The 15,871-nt window shown below is 40.9% G+C and overlaps 1 protein-coding gene across 1 annotated transcript in view; it reads right to left on the bottom strand.

Annotated features, from left to right (window-relative positions):
• Positions 1 to 15,871, bottom strand: part of CAPZA1 (capping actin protein of muscle Z-line subunit alpha 1) — a 50,250-nt gene that overhangs the window by 1,714 nt on the left and 32,665 nt on the right. Inside the window, exons 5-9 of the mRNA XM_030935378.1 lie at positions 14,964 to 15,170; positions 9,984 to 10,063; positions 9,304 to 9,382; positions 3,068 to 3,139; positions 291 to 353 (exon numbers count right to left, since the gene is read on the bottom strand). Of these exons, the coding sequence (XP_030791238.1) occupies positions 291 to 353; positions 3,068 to 3,139; positions 9,304 to 9,382; positions 9,984 to 10,063; positions 14,964 to 15,170 (501 nt within the window). The remainder of the gene's footprint in view (positions 1 to 290; positions 354 to 3,067; positions 3,140 to 9,303; positions 9,383 to 9,983; positions 10,064 to 14,963; positions 15,171 to 15,871) is intronic.

The raw sequence follows: 15,871 nt of genomic DNA, 5'->3' as shown, positions 1-15,871 counted from the left end.
GTCTCCTATGAAGGACAGACAGGATGTATTATTTTCAGTGAGCTCCTCTCCAATCTCTGAATTTGGTCAAGTTCACCTATATTATTTCTAAAGTGAGAGCTACAGTCCCAAGCAATCCTCAAACTCTGATGGTAAGCAGAATGCCAACTTGGAAGGTTTGCAAAGTCTCCACATTTAGTAAAACTGAAGAGCATATATATTTATATTAAAGGACACAGGCCAAACAAAATATGTCAACAGCAAAATAATAAGATAGTAGAACTAGGAAAATTAGCTCCAAGTCTTCTTACCTGATACTCATTTTCTGCATTCTCTATGATTTTAATAAACTCCTTGGCAGTTTGGGCTTCATTCTAATGGAGGAAGGAAGAGGGGGAAAATCAGATTTTTTTTTAATGTGTAAGCAGTAAGATCCTGAAAAGTAAGTCCATCTTAACATCTGTATAACAATTTCTAGTTTACCAAGCGTTCCCATGCCCACTACCCTCCTTTGATTCTCACAACTCTACGGAAGAGACTATGTTAAAATCATAACCCCCATTTTGCAGATAAGAAAACAGAATCCTCTTAAGCAACTTGACCAGAATTATACAGCTTTTGAATGATAAAGATGGGATCTGAAATTAGGTCTTCACCAAAAAAACCCATGCTCTTTCCACTCTACCACAGTATGCCCAAAAGACATCATCAAGTCTTGAAACCTTGACGCCCTGAAAATATTTCTGGTTTAAAATGGTATGAACGATGCCCTTGGACACATCAGTCATATACATAAGCTCACATATGCCTTTATTTGCCAATTATGATGTTAAACTAGCCAATCACATTTTGTACTACATGGTTCAAGTATAAAATGAAATGAATCTCCCTCTTCCTGTTACCATTAAGTACAACAGAATTAAAGGGAAGAGGGTAGGATTTAATGTCTAGAGCAGCAGCACTGAGACAGACTATGAGGTCAAAACTATTTTCTACTTTCTTTTTTTTTTTTTTTTTTTTTTTTTTGAGACGGAGTCTCGCTCTGTCGCCCAGGCTGGAGTGCAGTGGCCGGATCTCAGCTCACTGCAAGCTCCGCCCCCCGTGTTTACGCCATTCTCCTGCCTCAGCCTCCGGAGTAGCTGGGACTACAGGCGCCCGCCACCTCGCCCGGCTAGTTTTTTGTAATTTTTAGTAGAGACAGGGTTTCACCAGTATTAGCCAGGATGGTCTCGATCTCCTGACCTCGTGATCCGCCCATCTTGGCCTCCCAAAGTGCTGGGATTACAGGCTTGAGCCACCGCGCCCGGCCTATTTTCTACTTTCATAATAATACTAACACAAAGTTATTTGCCTGTTTCACTTTCACTCTGTAATGTGTGTATGATGTAATTTCCTAGAAACTACATGATGTGTGATGACTTTATCACTTTGAGGCATAATGAAAGGTATGAAGCAGAGGCCGGGTGCAGTGGCTCATGTCTGTAATCCCAGCACTTTATGAGGCCGAGGCAGGTGAGGTCAGTAGTTCAAGACAAGCCTGGTCAACATGGTGAAACCCTCTCTCTACTAAAAACACAAAAATTAGCTGGGCGTGGTGGCGGATGCCTGTAATCCCAGCTACTCAGGAGCCTGAGGCAGGAGAATCACTTGAACCTGGAAGGTGGTGGCTGCAGTGAGCCAAGATAGCGCTTCAGCTTGGGCAACAAGAGTGAAAGTTCATCTCAAAAAACAAACAAACAAAAAACAACTAATATCACAATAAAATCAGCCATCTTTTAATAAACCAGACATTACACAATTTGTGAAGACAAAGACTAATGCCATTCTTCCCATTATTTTTTTCTTTTGATTTGGAAAATATATTCACAAAGATGTTACTTATTAACAAATAATGGGTTTGTTATCATTAGTTTTAATTAAGTAATATTTTTAACACTTCTTAGTTTTCTTTCTTTCTTTTTGAGACAGGGTTTCACTCTGTCACCCAGCCTGGAGTGCAGTGGCACGATCTTGGCTCACTGCAGCCTCAACTTTCCTGGGCTCAGGTGATCCTCCCACCATAGCCTCCCAAGTAGCTGGGATTACAGGGACTCAGCTGATTTTTATATTTTTTTGTAGAGACAGGGTTTCACCGTGTTGCTCAGGCTAGTCTTGAACTCCTGGGCTCAAGCTTTCATCTGCCTCGGCCTCCCGAAGGGCTGGGATTACAGGTGTGAGCCACCACTCCCGGCCAACACTTCTCAGCTTTAATTTTTAGTGAGGTAAACATTGATAGATATAACACATAAACAAAAACTCTTTGGGGGTACTCAATAACTTCTAAGAACTTAAAGAAGTAACGAGACTATCAAAGAAATACAAGAACAAATCATGTCTCTTCTTTCAAGGTATAGAACACAATAGTGGCCAGGCATGGTGGCTCACACCTGTAATCCCAGTACTTTGGGAGGCTGAGGCAGGAGGATCACTTCAGTCTAGGAGTTTGAGACCAGCCTGGGCAACATAGAGACCTCATCTCTACCAAAAATAAAGAAATTAGCTGGGCATGGTGGCATGGACCTGTGGTCCCAGCTACTTGGGAGGCTGAGGTGGGAGGATCGCTTGAGCCTGGGAGCTTGAGGCTGCAGTGAGCTGTGATCATGTCCTTCCTTGCACTCCAGCCTGGGCAACAGAGTGAGTTCCCATCTCAAGTAAAACAACAACACCAAACCACAAAACATTCTAATTGAATACTCCTAAAAATGTTGTTTCTCTAATGATATAAATGCAGCCCTATAGGATGCAGTTTGGTAAACTTTCCTTGCTCTTGGTATTATTGATTGAAGGTATTGCTGTCCTTGAGTGACTATTATAATTGAGAGACAGCGACTAAGGACATTTGTCTAAAGCCATAATCAATATTTTGAGTCAAAAACTGTGAACTAATATATGCTGGTTGGTGGTAAGAGGAACTAACAGAAGTGGCCAAAATCAAAACATTAAAAGCAAACTGAATTTCTACTGGCAGAATCAGCACTCAGGATCAAAACTAATTTTTTAAAGAAAGATGAGACATGAGTAAGACAGACACTGAATATTCCATACTCACTGAAACAGTTAGTGAATCCTGTACATCTTTATGACTAACCAACTGAACATTGCCATCTTCATAATAGTGAACCTGTGTGAGACAATGTATGAATCTTTTTAAGGGGAAGTTCATAGAGAAATGTGCTACTTAGGACACAAATCCATGCTTTAAGCTATCTTTAAGTTGATCAGCCTTTTTACCAACTCTGAACAAATAATTAATATAAGCAATGGTAATTCACAATGGTGGTTAATTAATTCACAGAACACTTAAGTTTAAGAATGCTTTTTCCTTAGCAGGGAAAACTGATTATTAAGTTCAACAAACATTTATTACATGCTTTTCACATTCTAAGCACTGTGCTAGGCATTGTGAATACAAAGGTAAATAAGATCCCACTCTTAACAATATTAAAATAATTAAAGTCATTAAACATTAGTTTTTCTCTGTGAAAACTAAGGAGTTTAAATGGATCCTAATACCTAATATTTGGCACATTTCTCATATACATTATCATCAATATTGGTAAGCAGAACTGATCAGGTACAGGAAAAGTCTCATTGAGGGTTAAAGACAGGACAGAAAAACAAATATTTTATTGGTAAATCAGATATTTTTAAAAAGATAAAAGTAGTTCTGAATATGTAAGGTAAAGTGAAGTGCCAGGCTGGAGTGCACTAACCATACTGAAATGGCTATCATGAATAAGAAATGTGAGTTAGAAAAGTAGTATTTCAGCTGCATAAAGACTTCAGCTGCATAAAGACTTCACTACTGGCCGGGCGCGGTGGCTCAAGCCTGTAATCCCAGCACTTTGGGAGGCCGAGGCGGGTGGATCACGAGGTCAGGAGATCGAGACCCTCCTGGCTAATACGGTGAAACCCCGTCTCTACTAAAAATACAAAAAACTAGCCGGGCGCCTGTAGTCCTAGCTACTCGGAGGCTGAGGCAGGAGAATGGCGGGAACCCGGGAGGCGGAGCTTGCAGTGAGCCGAGATCGCGCCACTGCACTCCAGCCTGGGCGACACAGCGAGACTCCGTCTCAAAAAAAAAAAAAAAAAAAAAAAAGACTTCACTATTACTTATATTCCCTCATTCAATCTTTTTTTTCTTTTTGAGAGTCTTGTTCTTGTCACCCAGGCTGGAGTGTAATGGCACGATCTCGGCTCACTGCAACCTCCGTCTCCCAGGTTTAAGTGATTCTCCTGCCTGAGACTCCCGAGTAGCTGGGATTACAGGCACCCGCAACCAAGCCTGGCTAACTTCTGTAATTTTAGTAGAGACTGGGTTTCACCATGTTGGCCAGGCTGGTCTTGAACTCCTGACCTCGTGATCCGCCCACCTTGGCCTCCCAAAAGTGCTGGGATTACAGTCATGAGCCACTGCGCTAGGCCACCTCATTTAATCTTTACAGAAACTCTTATGAGATGAGGACTACAACTAACCCTATTTTATAGCTGAGGAAACTGAAACTTGCCTTGAAGCAGTTATTAAACAATAACTTATTCATGTTCACACACCTAATAAGAGGAGAAGCTAGGACTTGAATTAGGTCAAATTCCAGAGCTATACAACATATGTAGTACCTCCCAATGCTATGTTTTGTCAAAAAGTTAGAAATTCTTTGATCTGGAGAGAAATAGTGTCTCAGCAGGGGCTTACTCTTTGTGGATATCATTAGAAGGGCATAACTAACAGCCAAGCTTCATTTAGGCAGAAACCTATTTGCAACAAAAAGACCTCCCTGGACAACATAAACCCCCTACATATCCTTGTTTACAGGACAAAAACAAGTATCTTCTTTTTTTTTTGAGACAGCATCGTGCTCTGTCACCCAGGCTGGAGCACAGTGGCCGATCTCGGCTCACTGCAACCTCCACCTCCTGGGTTAAAGCAATTCTCCTGCCTCAGCCTCCTGCATAGCTGGGTCTACAGGCGCATGCCACCACGGCCAGCTAATTTTTATAGTTTTAATAGAGATGGGGTTTCACCGTGTTGGCCAGGCTGGTCTCGATCTCTTGACCTCATGATCCTTGTGCCTTGGCTTCCCAAAGTGCTGGGATTACAGGCCTGAGCCACCGTGCCTGGCAAGTATCTTCTTTAATAGGAGAAACAGCTGGCTCTATCCAGATGGGCAAGATAAGCTAGACTTTCCATACCCTCTCTAAACCCTGAAATTTTACCTTTTGGCTTTCTAAGAGGTTAAAGAAGAAGAGAATATAAGAATCCACTGAGAACAGGCATGGTGGCTCACATATTTAATCCCAGCACTTTGGGAGGTCGAGGAGGGCAGATCACTTGAGGTCAGGAGTTCGAGACCAGCCTGACCAACATGGTGAAACCCCTTGTCTACTAAAAATACAAAAAAAAAATTGGCAGGCATGGTGGCGGGTGCCTGTAATCCCAGCTACTTGGGAGGCTGAGGCAGGAGAATCACTTGAACCCAGGAGGCAGAGGCTGCAGTGAGGTGAGATTGCGCCACTGCACTCCAGCCTGGGCAACAGAGCAAGACTGGAATCCACTGGAGACAAGATGAAAATCCACTGGAAAAGAAGGGTGATAATAAGAACCACTAATACTTACATGTAAAATCAGAATAGCAAAGATGTGGGCAAAAAGACTGGGCTCAATGATGATGACATATAAAGGTTAAAATCCCAATAGATAAGAATATTTAAAATACAAGTAGGTCACAATCAAATATCAGTTTTTTTTTTTTCATTAAAAAACTAGTGGTTCAGGGACTGAAAAGAACATTCAGAAGGGGAATGAGCCGGGTGCAGTGGCTCACACATGTAATTCCAGCACTTTGGGAGGCCAAGGTGGGCAGATCACGAGGTCAGGAGATCAAGATCATCCTGGCTAACACAGTGAAACATGGTCTCTACTAAAAATATAAAAAATTAGCCCGGCATGGTGGCATGCGCCTGTACTCCCCACTACTTGGGTGACTGAGGCAGGAGAATCGCTTGAACCCAGGGGGTGGAGGTTGCAATGAGCCAAGATCGCGCCACTGCACTCCAGCCTGGCGACAGAGCAAGACTCCATCTCAAACAAAACAAAACAAAAACAAAAAGGGGGCAGGGTGGGGGATGAATACAAACAGGATGGGAGATATTAAAAAAAAAAAAAAACCAGAGATCTGCCCATAGAAGAAACAAGAACTTCTATTTCTCAGAACTTGTCTAAAGAGAGGAGGTATACAGAGCACATTCTTTTTGTTCAAGAATAAAGACTATACAATTAGTCTGAACTTCTGTTATATTTCTTAATTAGGACATGGAAAGGAATATAGGGTAAGGTCAATAAGCCTCACTGCTATGATCTCAATGAAAAATTCTAGGGATGGGCGTGGTGGCTCACACCTGTAATCCCAGCACTTTGGGAAGCCAAGACAGGTGGATCACGAGGTAAGGAGTTCAAGACCAGCCTGGCTAACACAGTGAAACCCCGTCTCTACTGAAAATACAAAAAATTAGCCAGGCGTGGTGGCGGGCACCTGTGGTACCAGCTACTCAGGAGGCTGAGGCAGGAGAATGGTGTGAACTCGGGAGGTGAAGCTTGCAGTGAGCCAAGATCCTGCCACTGCACTCCTGCTTGGGCGACAGAGCGAGACTCCATCTTAAAAAAAAAAAAAAAAAGAAAGAAAGAAAAAAGAAAAAGAAAAAAGAAAAATTCTAAAAAATATTAATTTCATTACCTAATACAGTAATGATATTTTAATTTTTAGAAATTAACTCAGCCTGGGCAATATAGTGAGACCCCGACTCTACAAAAAATAAAAACAGTTGGCCAGGTGTAGTGGTGTGTGCTTGTAGCACCAGGTACTTGGGAGGATGAGGTGGGAGGATCATTCAGTTGAGGAATTCGAGGTTGCAGTGAGCTAGGAAAGCACCACTGCACTCCAGCCTAGGTGATACAGCGAGACACACCGTTTCAAGAAAGAAATTAAGCTCAAAACTTACGTGTTCTCAGACTTTTTCTAGGTCTCATCTGCTAACATGAAAATGGTTCAATTAACTAATACGTATTTCAACATGACTGTCATCAACATAAATCCTCAGAAATTGTTGCCTTCTCAGAACGATGCTTTTGCCTATAGACTAGCCTGAAAGGCTAAATCTCTTAATGACTTTTCCAAGTAATTCTCACTCCAAAATTTAAAAGATATGTAAATGAAATAAGCCTTCCCCAAAAGTGTGATCAATTTGTGCTTAAAAAGGTTTAAATGTGTGTCTGTACACTGGGCTGTATTTTGAATCTTACCATAAATTATCACCCTTTGTGATGTGTGCTCTTATTTTATAGGTTTGCACTGGCAAAGTTAAAATACAAATGGCTGTTTCCATCTAGAAACAAAGTAAAATTTATTTACACAAAATTTACAGTAAGCTTCTACAATGCTGATATCATGGTTCCAGGAAGTTAATGCTGATGCCACAGTTACAAGAGGTCTAGAGCATCAGGCTACTAAGATATTTGGTTAACAGAAACAGAACAGTATGCTGCCTTAGGCTGCACCTTCCCAGAAGCAGACCCCAAGACAAAGATTGGAGGAAAAGTAGTTTATTTGGGAGCAAATCTCACAAAAGTCATAGTAGGGGACAGAAGTAGTGAGACATAGAAGGGAAGGAAGCCTTACAGGTACATTTATGAGGTTACAGCTGTGGGTACTGGGCTCTGGAAGACTAAATAGAACATGCTTCAGAGTTGTCCTACTTGAGGAAGCTGTCATATTTATCTACCAACTCTTACATATCACTGAGGGCTGCTCCCAGAGCTGTGAACTCAACACCAGCCTGTCTCACCTGAGTTGGGCAAGCTCCTATGGCCAGGAGCTACTTGTTGCAGGAAGCTACAGGTATATATAAAAAGAGGAGATTTACTTTTACAGAATTTATTACCTATGCACTTGATTAAATTAGAGCATTAAAAAAGACAACCCTTGGCTGGGCGCAGTGGCTCACCTGAGGTCAGGGGTTCAAGACCAGCCTGGCCAACACAGTGAAATCCCACCTCTACTAAAAATACAAAAATTAGCTGGGCATGGTGGTGCATGCCTGTAATCCCAGCTACTTGGGAGGCTGAGGCAGGAGAATTGCTTGAACCCAGGAGGTAGAGATTGCAGTGAGCCAAGATCGTACCACTGCACTCTAGGCTGGGTGACAGAGTGAGACTCCTCCTCCTCCTCAAAAAAAAAAAAAAAAAAGACAACTCTTGGTAATTGTTGTTGAAGCACAGCTTAACACAATATAATACAGGTACAATTAGGTACTGATCTTCTCAGTCACCTGTACCTATTCTGACCTTAGAGTTAGTGAAGCTTAAACATTAAATCACCCTAAATTTAGAAAGTCAAACCTCTGCTAGGATATTAAACTTCAATCCAGATAGGCATCAAATGAGTTAACAGCTATCTTATTCAGCTGCCTGTCTACCCTGACATCAGCATTAGAAATCTACTTCTGGGCAAGGTGCAGTGGCTCACGCCTGTAATCCCAGAACTTTGGGAGGCCGAGGCGGGTGGATCATCTGAGGTCAGGAGATTGAGACCAGCCTGACCAACATGAAGAAACCCCGCCTGCACTAAAAATAGAAAATTAGCCGGGCGTGGTGGCACATGGCTGTAATCCCAGCTACTCGGGAGGCCGAGGCAGGAGAATCACTTGAACCCAGGAGCCAGAGGTTGCAAAGAGCCGAGATCATGCCATTGCACCTCTAGCCTGGGCAATAAGAGCAAAACTCCATCTCAAAAGTCAATCAATCAATCAATCAATCAATCTACTTCTGCTTGGCTATTTATATTCCAAAACACCTGCCATTCTCTCTAGTTATAATTTTTAGAAATTAACCCAGCCTGGGCTGAGAGGTGGAGGTTGCAGTTAGCTGAGATCATGTCACTGCACTCCAGTCTGGGTGATGGAGTGAGACTGTCCCAAAAAATAATGATTATTATTATTATTAATTTTAATTCTTTCCTAAAACTGCTATTTGATAATTCCTAGATATATCTTATGTTACCTTTAAATGAAAAATAACAATAACCATGTTGCCATTTACTCTACATACTATCCTTTATCAACTCAGAATAGCTCTCTCTGTTTACTACCCCAAGAAGGAGGCTTCTATTTCTATTCACTGCCATCAGTCTCCCTTTGCATCTACATATACTTGGTCCTTATTTAATACCAGAGCAACTTGCACATGTTTTAAAGATGTGAAGTTTTAAGTCTATAAACATGTTGGAATCTCACCTGAATCTTAAGCACTCCAACCACCTGGGCTGTAGGTGGTGTGATGGTGAACTTCCACTCTGATCTCCAACGACCATTCCTATTAAAACACAGACACAACATTGCAGAATTAGCAATAAGCACAAGAAAGAAGTGATTTGTCACTGAGGTACAGAAGTTGGGAAAGAGGGGTGCAAAAAACGAAAAAAAAAAAAAGAGAGAAACTGTCATTTCCAGTTTGGCAAACCCAAAGCTCTGTCTACTCAAATAAAAGTCTGGATCTAAATGGCCTGACCATAAGCCTTTTCTAAGTTATTTTGACTTTCATTTTTCCTTTTTTCCCTCGAAATGGAAAACCATGCCTATTCTGCTCATGGGAGGCTCTTCCAAAATCAGATGAACAGGCTGCTGAGTTATACAATTAACTCAAGTAGCATTAACCCTAAGCCAAGTAAAACTCAGATTTTCAACAGGGCACTTTACTAATCACTTGTTCTCACTCAAAGAGTAACTTTTAAAGGAAAATATAATTATAAAACCCAGAACTGTAAGGAATCTAAATCTCTCATTTACAGATGGAAAACTGAAGTCTGTAAGTTAAATAATTATTCCAAGCTAGCTGGATTAAAAACCAAGTCTCAACTGCTGGTTTCTTTCGGATATAAATTAGATACAAATAGAAGAGAATATCTATTTCTTACCAGAAGTTTTTAGGCTGAAACTGGTGGCTTTCAATACATGCAATAATAGTCTGTTGCCCATCGATAGTTTTAGCATAAACCTATTGTTGGGAAAACAAAAATAGTTAAATAGACTCCAAACACATTTAATTTAAACAACACGCATTGTACAAAAGCAGCGTGTTAAATCCTTGGGGGAGACAAAAATCAGATAAAATGAGCTTACAACACAATAGTGTACATGGGATACGAAAACAAAGCAGAACATGTTAGGTTCTACCAGAGACAGTGATATAACAAAAACAGAGGGAAATACTGCTCTTGGTTTGGGGTACAAGGCGGGTGCCATTTAGGCTGGGTCATACAAGACAGATGAGATTCTGATAAGCGGAGACTGAAAATAAAGGCGAGACAGGAAACTAAGGACTTGTTCAGTGAAAGGCTGATAGTTCTGTCATGTTTGGAGGGTGTGTGTGGACTAATGACAGACAAAACAGGATGGTGGATTTAGGTCATGTAATAGTAGATGTAAGAAGTTTAAGACTGGCCGGGCGCGGTGGCTCAAGCCTGTAATCCCAGCACTTTGGGAGGCCGAGAAGGGCGGATCACGAGGTCAGGAGATTGAGACCATCCTGGCGAACACAGTGAAACCCCGTCTCTACTAAAAATACAAAAAACTAGCCGGGCGAGGTGGCGGGCGCCTGTAGTCCCAGCTACTCGGGAGGCTGAGGCAGGAGAATGGCATAAACCCGGGAGGCGGAGCTTGCAGTGAGCTGAGATCCGGCCACTGCACTCCAGCCTGGGCGACAGAGCGAGACTCCGTCTTAAAAAAAAAAAAAAAAAAAGAAGTTTAAGACTTTATTCTATAGGCAATGGAGAGACAGCAAAACATGACTAGAACTAATATTGTCAGAGAATAATCAATACTGGTATTCAAGATAAAACGAAGAAAAGTTGAAGCTTGGTTAGGAGGCCACAGGATTAATCTAGGCAACAAGCCAGGGTTGTATTAAAGGGAATGGAAAGGAAGAGCTGCATACAGAATGCAAAAGAACAATCAAAGTCTAGCAGAATATTGCAAATGACAGGCAAAGGAAAGAAGGAACTAAAGGATGACTAAAAATATGGTGGTGTCATTAACAAACTGGGAACTACAGATGGAGATATCTAGTTAGTAGTTAGAAACACTAACTCTTCCTTAGTGTGGGAGAGGTGAATGGAAATGCAATCACCAAGGGAAAGTAACAAAAAAAAGTAGTGCTTTATAGTCCACAAAATATGTTTTTTTTTTTTTTTTTTTTTTTGAGGCAGAGTCTCACTCTGTCGCCGGGGCTGGAGTGCAGTGGCCGGATCTCAGCTCACTGCAAGCTCCGCCTCTCGGGTTTACGCCATTCTCCTGCCTCAGCCTCCCGAGTAGCTGGGACTACAGGCGCCCGCCACCTCGCCCGGCTAGTTTTTTGTATTTTTTAGTAGAGACGGGGTTTCACCATGTTAGCCAGGATGGTCTCGATCTCCTGACCTCGTGATCCGCCCGTCTCGGCCTCCCAAAGTGCTGGGATTACAGGCTTGAGCCACCGCGCCCGGCCTCCACAAAATATGTTTTTACATGTATTTTCTTTTTCCTCCAATAAATCTAATGAAATATATTGTTATCATCTACAGATGAGAAGTTGAAGTTCACAAAGCTTCTTGCCTAAGGTGACTCAGAAAGTGGTAAAGGTAGAATCCAAAGGTAGAATCCCCACTGTTTTTGTGACATCGAATTCTATGTTACTTTACCTGCATTAAATGAACTATGAACTTTGGGGAATGCCTACATTTACAAAGGTAAGGGAAAAAAAGAACTTAGTACAAACAGAGTAAGAATAATTAGGGGACTGGGTGCAATGGCTCACACCTGTAATCCCAGTACTTTGAGAGGCCGTGGCAGGGGGATCACCTGAGGTCAGGAGTTCAAGACCAGCCTGGCCAACTTGGTGGAACCCCATCTCTACTAAAAATACAAAAATTTGCCAGGTGTGGTGGTGGGTGCCTGTAATCCCAGCTACTTGGGAGGCTGAGGCAGGAAAATTGCATGAACCTGAGAGGTGGAGGTTGCAGTGAGCTGAGATCATGCCACTGTACTCCAGCCTGGGCAAAAAGAACAAAACTCCAGCCTAAGTAAAAGATAATTTCTAGTAGTTGATTGGCTTCAGTGTGAAATGCCATTCGGAAGTCATGGACAAGGAAAAGGACATTGGACTAGGTAACTCACGAAGCATTAGTCAACTTAGAGCAGCTTCTGTAGAATGGGGACTAAAGTAAAAAATCAAAGGGTTCAGAAGTAGAGAGAGGAAATGGCATTAGCAGGTGAAGCTAAAAATGTGTACTGATTTGGTGGTGATGCAGAGAGAGATGAGAGAAGGGAAAAAGTGGAGAAGAGGGAGAAAGGGCAAGGTGAAAAGGGCAGACAAAGGAGAAATAGGCCGGGCATGGTGGCTCATGCCTTGTAGTACACACACACACACACACACACAAAAGCTAGGTATGGTGGCGTGCACCTGTGGTCCTAGCTACTTGGGAGGCTGAGGCGAACGGATCACGAGGTCAGGAGTTCAAGATCAGTCTGGCCAATATAGTGAAACTCTGTCTCTACTAAAAATATAAAAATTAGCCAGGTGTGGTGGCAGTCATCTGTAATTCCAGCTACTCGGGAGGCTGAGGCAGGAGAATCGCTTGAGCCCAGGAGAGGGAGGTTGCAGGAAGCCTAGACCACACCATTGCACTCCAGCTTGGGAGACAGAGTTAGACTGTCTCCAAAAAAAAAAAAAAAAAAAGATTTTCTGTCAGTTTCAATCCTTGCAAAACATGGGGGATTAGATGCCTGTCAGAGGACAATGAAAAACGTTTGGAACACACTATGTAGAAAATGTGATAGGGAATAATGAGAGGAAATTATGGACTACTAAGCAGGTAAGCTGAAGACATAGTCATAGGACACTTATATACAGCAGACACCATCAGAGCAATTCCATGACTTTCTGTAGCTCATTTGATAGCTAAGGACACAGTAGGGTTATTTGGTGCTGGAGTTCTCCAAATTAAGAATGGGTAGTGACAAACTTTGAATGGGTAACAGACAATAAATTCAAAGTATATTTAGGATTAAACAGTCAGTTTCTAAATGGGAGTCTATCATGTCTCCCCTTTGCAATACTGGCTTCCCAACAGGAATTCTATTACTTGTTCAGTCCACCATAATGGGTATTCTCATAAAAAAAAAAAAAAAAAAAATCAAACATAATGACACCTAGCCTAACATTTATCTAACATTTATGTAGAGCTTACTTTGTGCCAGGCACTGTTCCAGGCACATATTACATATATTACTAATTCATTAAATCTTCACAACAACTCTATGAGGTAAAAACAATTATTTCCATTTTACAGTCAAAGAATTGAAGCACAGAGATGTTAAGTAATTTATCTAAGGTCATACAACTAATTTATTGGCAGGGCCAGGATTCAAACCAGTTAGGCAGGCTTCAAAGTAAGTGCTCCTAACTGTATTCCAGACTTCCATGTAATTCATCATTGCATATTTAAAATATTCCAGTGAAAACTGCTAAGAGAGAGTTTCCCACAACAAAAAAATGATAAATATGTGTACTAATCCATGTTATTAGCTCAATACAGCCATTCCACAATGTATACATATTAAAAACATCATGTTGTACATACCATACTTTTATTTGTCAATTTAAAAATAAAAAATATTCTAATCAATATTTTTCTTAATATGCCATAATTTTATAAAGGAAAAATCATGATAAAGTCAAATTTATCTATTTTTACAGTCAAGAGGTAGTAAAAGAAAATCAGGCCAGGTGCAGCAGCTCACACCTGTAACCCCAGCACTTTGGGAGGCCAAGGCAGCCAGATCACCTGATGTCAGAAGTTCGAGACCAGCCTGGCCAACACGGTGAAGCCCCCGTCTCTACTGTCTGTACTAAAAATATAAAAATTAGCCGGGTGTGTTGGTGGGCAACTGTGATCTCAGCTACTCAGGAGGCTGAGGCAGAAGAATTGCTTGAACCCAGGAGATGGAGGTTACAGTGAGCCGACACGGTGCCCCTGCATTCTAGCCTGGGCGACAGAGTGAGACTTTGTCTCAAAAAACAAAACAACAACAAAAAAAGAAAATCACTCCTGAGTTTTAAAAAATCGTTTGGTTTTTTTGTTTTTTTGAGACAGTCTCACTCTGCTGCCCAGGCTGGAGTGTAGTGGGGTGGTCTCAGCTCACTGCAACCTCCACCTCCCTTGTTCAAGTGATTCTTGTGCCTCAGCATCCTGAGTAGCTGAGACTACAGGTGTGCACCAGCACATCCAATTACTTTTTGTATGTTTTAAGTAGAGACAAGGTTTCACCATGTTGGCCAGGCTGGTCTGGAACTCTTGGCCTCAAGTGATCTGCCCACCTTGGCCTCCCAAAGTGCTGGGATTACAGGCATGAGCCAACGTACCCAGCCAATTGTTTAGTTCTAATAGTTTTGATTACCTAATATAAATATCTAAACTATGTAGAAGTAGCTTTGTGTAAAAATGCCTATATCAAAAAGTCATAAATATGAGCAACAGCTCTCTCAACAATCTTAGTATACCATTTTTTCTCTGTGTCCAAACCAAAGACCTTTTAGATCTGGGTAAAAATACAAACAAGAAAAAAATTAATTTAAAAGGTTAATTTAAAAAAAGAAAGGAAAAAAAAAAAAACCAAAGACCTTTTCCTGATGGGTGTAAGGCATTTCTCATAAGTCAAATGTGAAAACTGGGATTTTAAAAAGAATTTTTCCATATAAAAATTTCCATTTATTTATACCCCTTTCCAAAATGATTTAGGGAATAAAATGCAGAGGAGAAGAGAGCATGACAAAGAAAGAAGGGATGTTTGGTAGGCCAAAGTCTCCAAAGGATAAGGTAAATATAAGAAAACACTCTCTGATAATGAAGCAGATACTTAACAGTACAGAAGCCGTTGGAATAATGGTCTTTCACATAAGCTCTTAAAGCACTGTCACAGGATTCTCTCCAAGATTTCAGACCTCCATCTACTTCTTCTGGCTGGGGATCACTTGCTTCTTTCCGTAAGTGATCAAATTTAAAGGAAATTTTGTTTCTTGGATCTAAAAATCTGCTATTACCCAGGTCACCGTGCTCTGTAATTAAGACCTTCCAAAGAATCATTAAACATATGAGTAACTTTGTAAAAAAGACAATTCTTACTGCCTTTTGTGAAACACATCAATAAAAATTCTGAGGCAGTTAACTTTTCATTTCGTCAGATTTCTCTTTCATATTAATTTTCAACCAAGCCTCATATTATTAAGAATATTACATTTATGAATAAGTCAACTTTAAACTACAAAATATCCCCCATACTAATAATATACTTCATTTCTTGGTTTCTAATATATTATCTATATAGGTACTTTATACATAGCTGCGATAACTTTTATGTACACTTTTGTATTTTTTTCACAGATTTTTTCCAGAGTCATTATGAAACTTTAGGGCCATTACACTTAGCATTTAAAATAGGTAATACATTCACATGGTTCAAAAATGAAAAAATACATAAACTGTTTTCTCACCCCATTTCCCAACCACCAAAATCCTAAAGTAATAAATAAGTAGTCTAAATTTCAGGAGTGCCTGTTTTTCCATTAAATATGTCTGCTGTTACTCTTATCAATGAGAATTAAAGACAGCTGGAAAACCTGTACGACTTAAATACTTCCATTTTCACTGTTCTTGTTAGAGGCTGCTCTCCTTTCTTGTCAAAGAAACTGCTAGTGTTATCAGAAAGAGGAAAAATATCCTAACATGTAGAGTACGTACAAAAACTAAAAAAACTAAGACAAATTTATTCA

The sequence above is a fragment of the Rhinopithecus roxellana genome, chromosome 8, assembly GCF_007565055.1.
Source record: "Rhinopithecus roxellana isolate Shanxi Qingling chromosome 8, ASM756505v1, whole genome shotgun sequence".
Classification (NCBI taxonomy): domain Eukaryota; kingdom Metazoa; phylum Chordata; class Mammalia; order Primates; family Cercopithecidae; genus Rhinopithecus; species Rhinopithecus roxellana.
The sequence above is the reverse complement of the archived record's forward strand: the minus strand, read 5'-3'. Positions and strand labels throughout refer to the sequence as shown.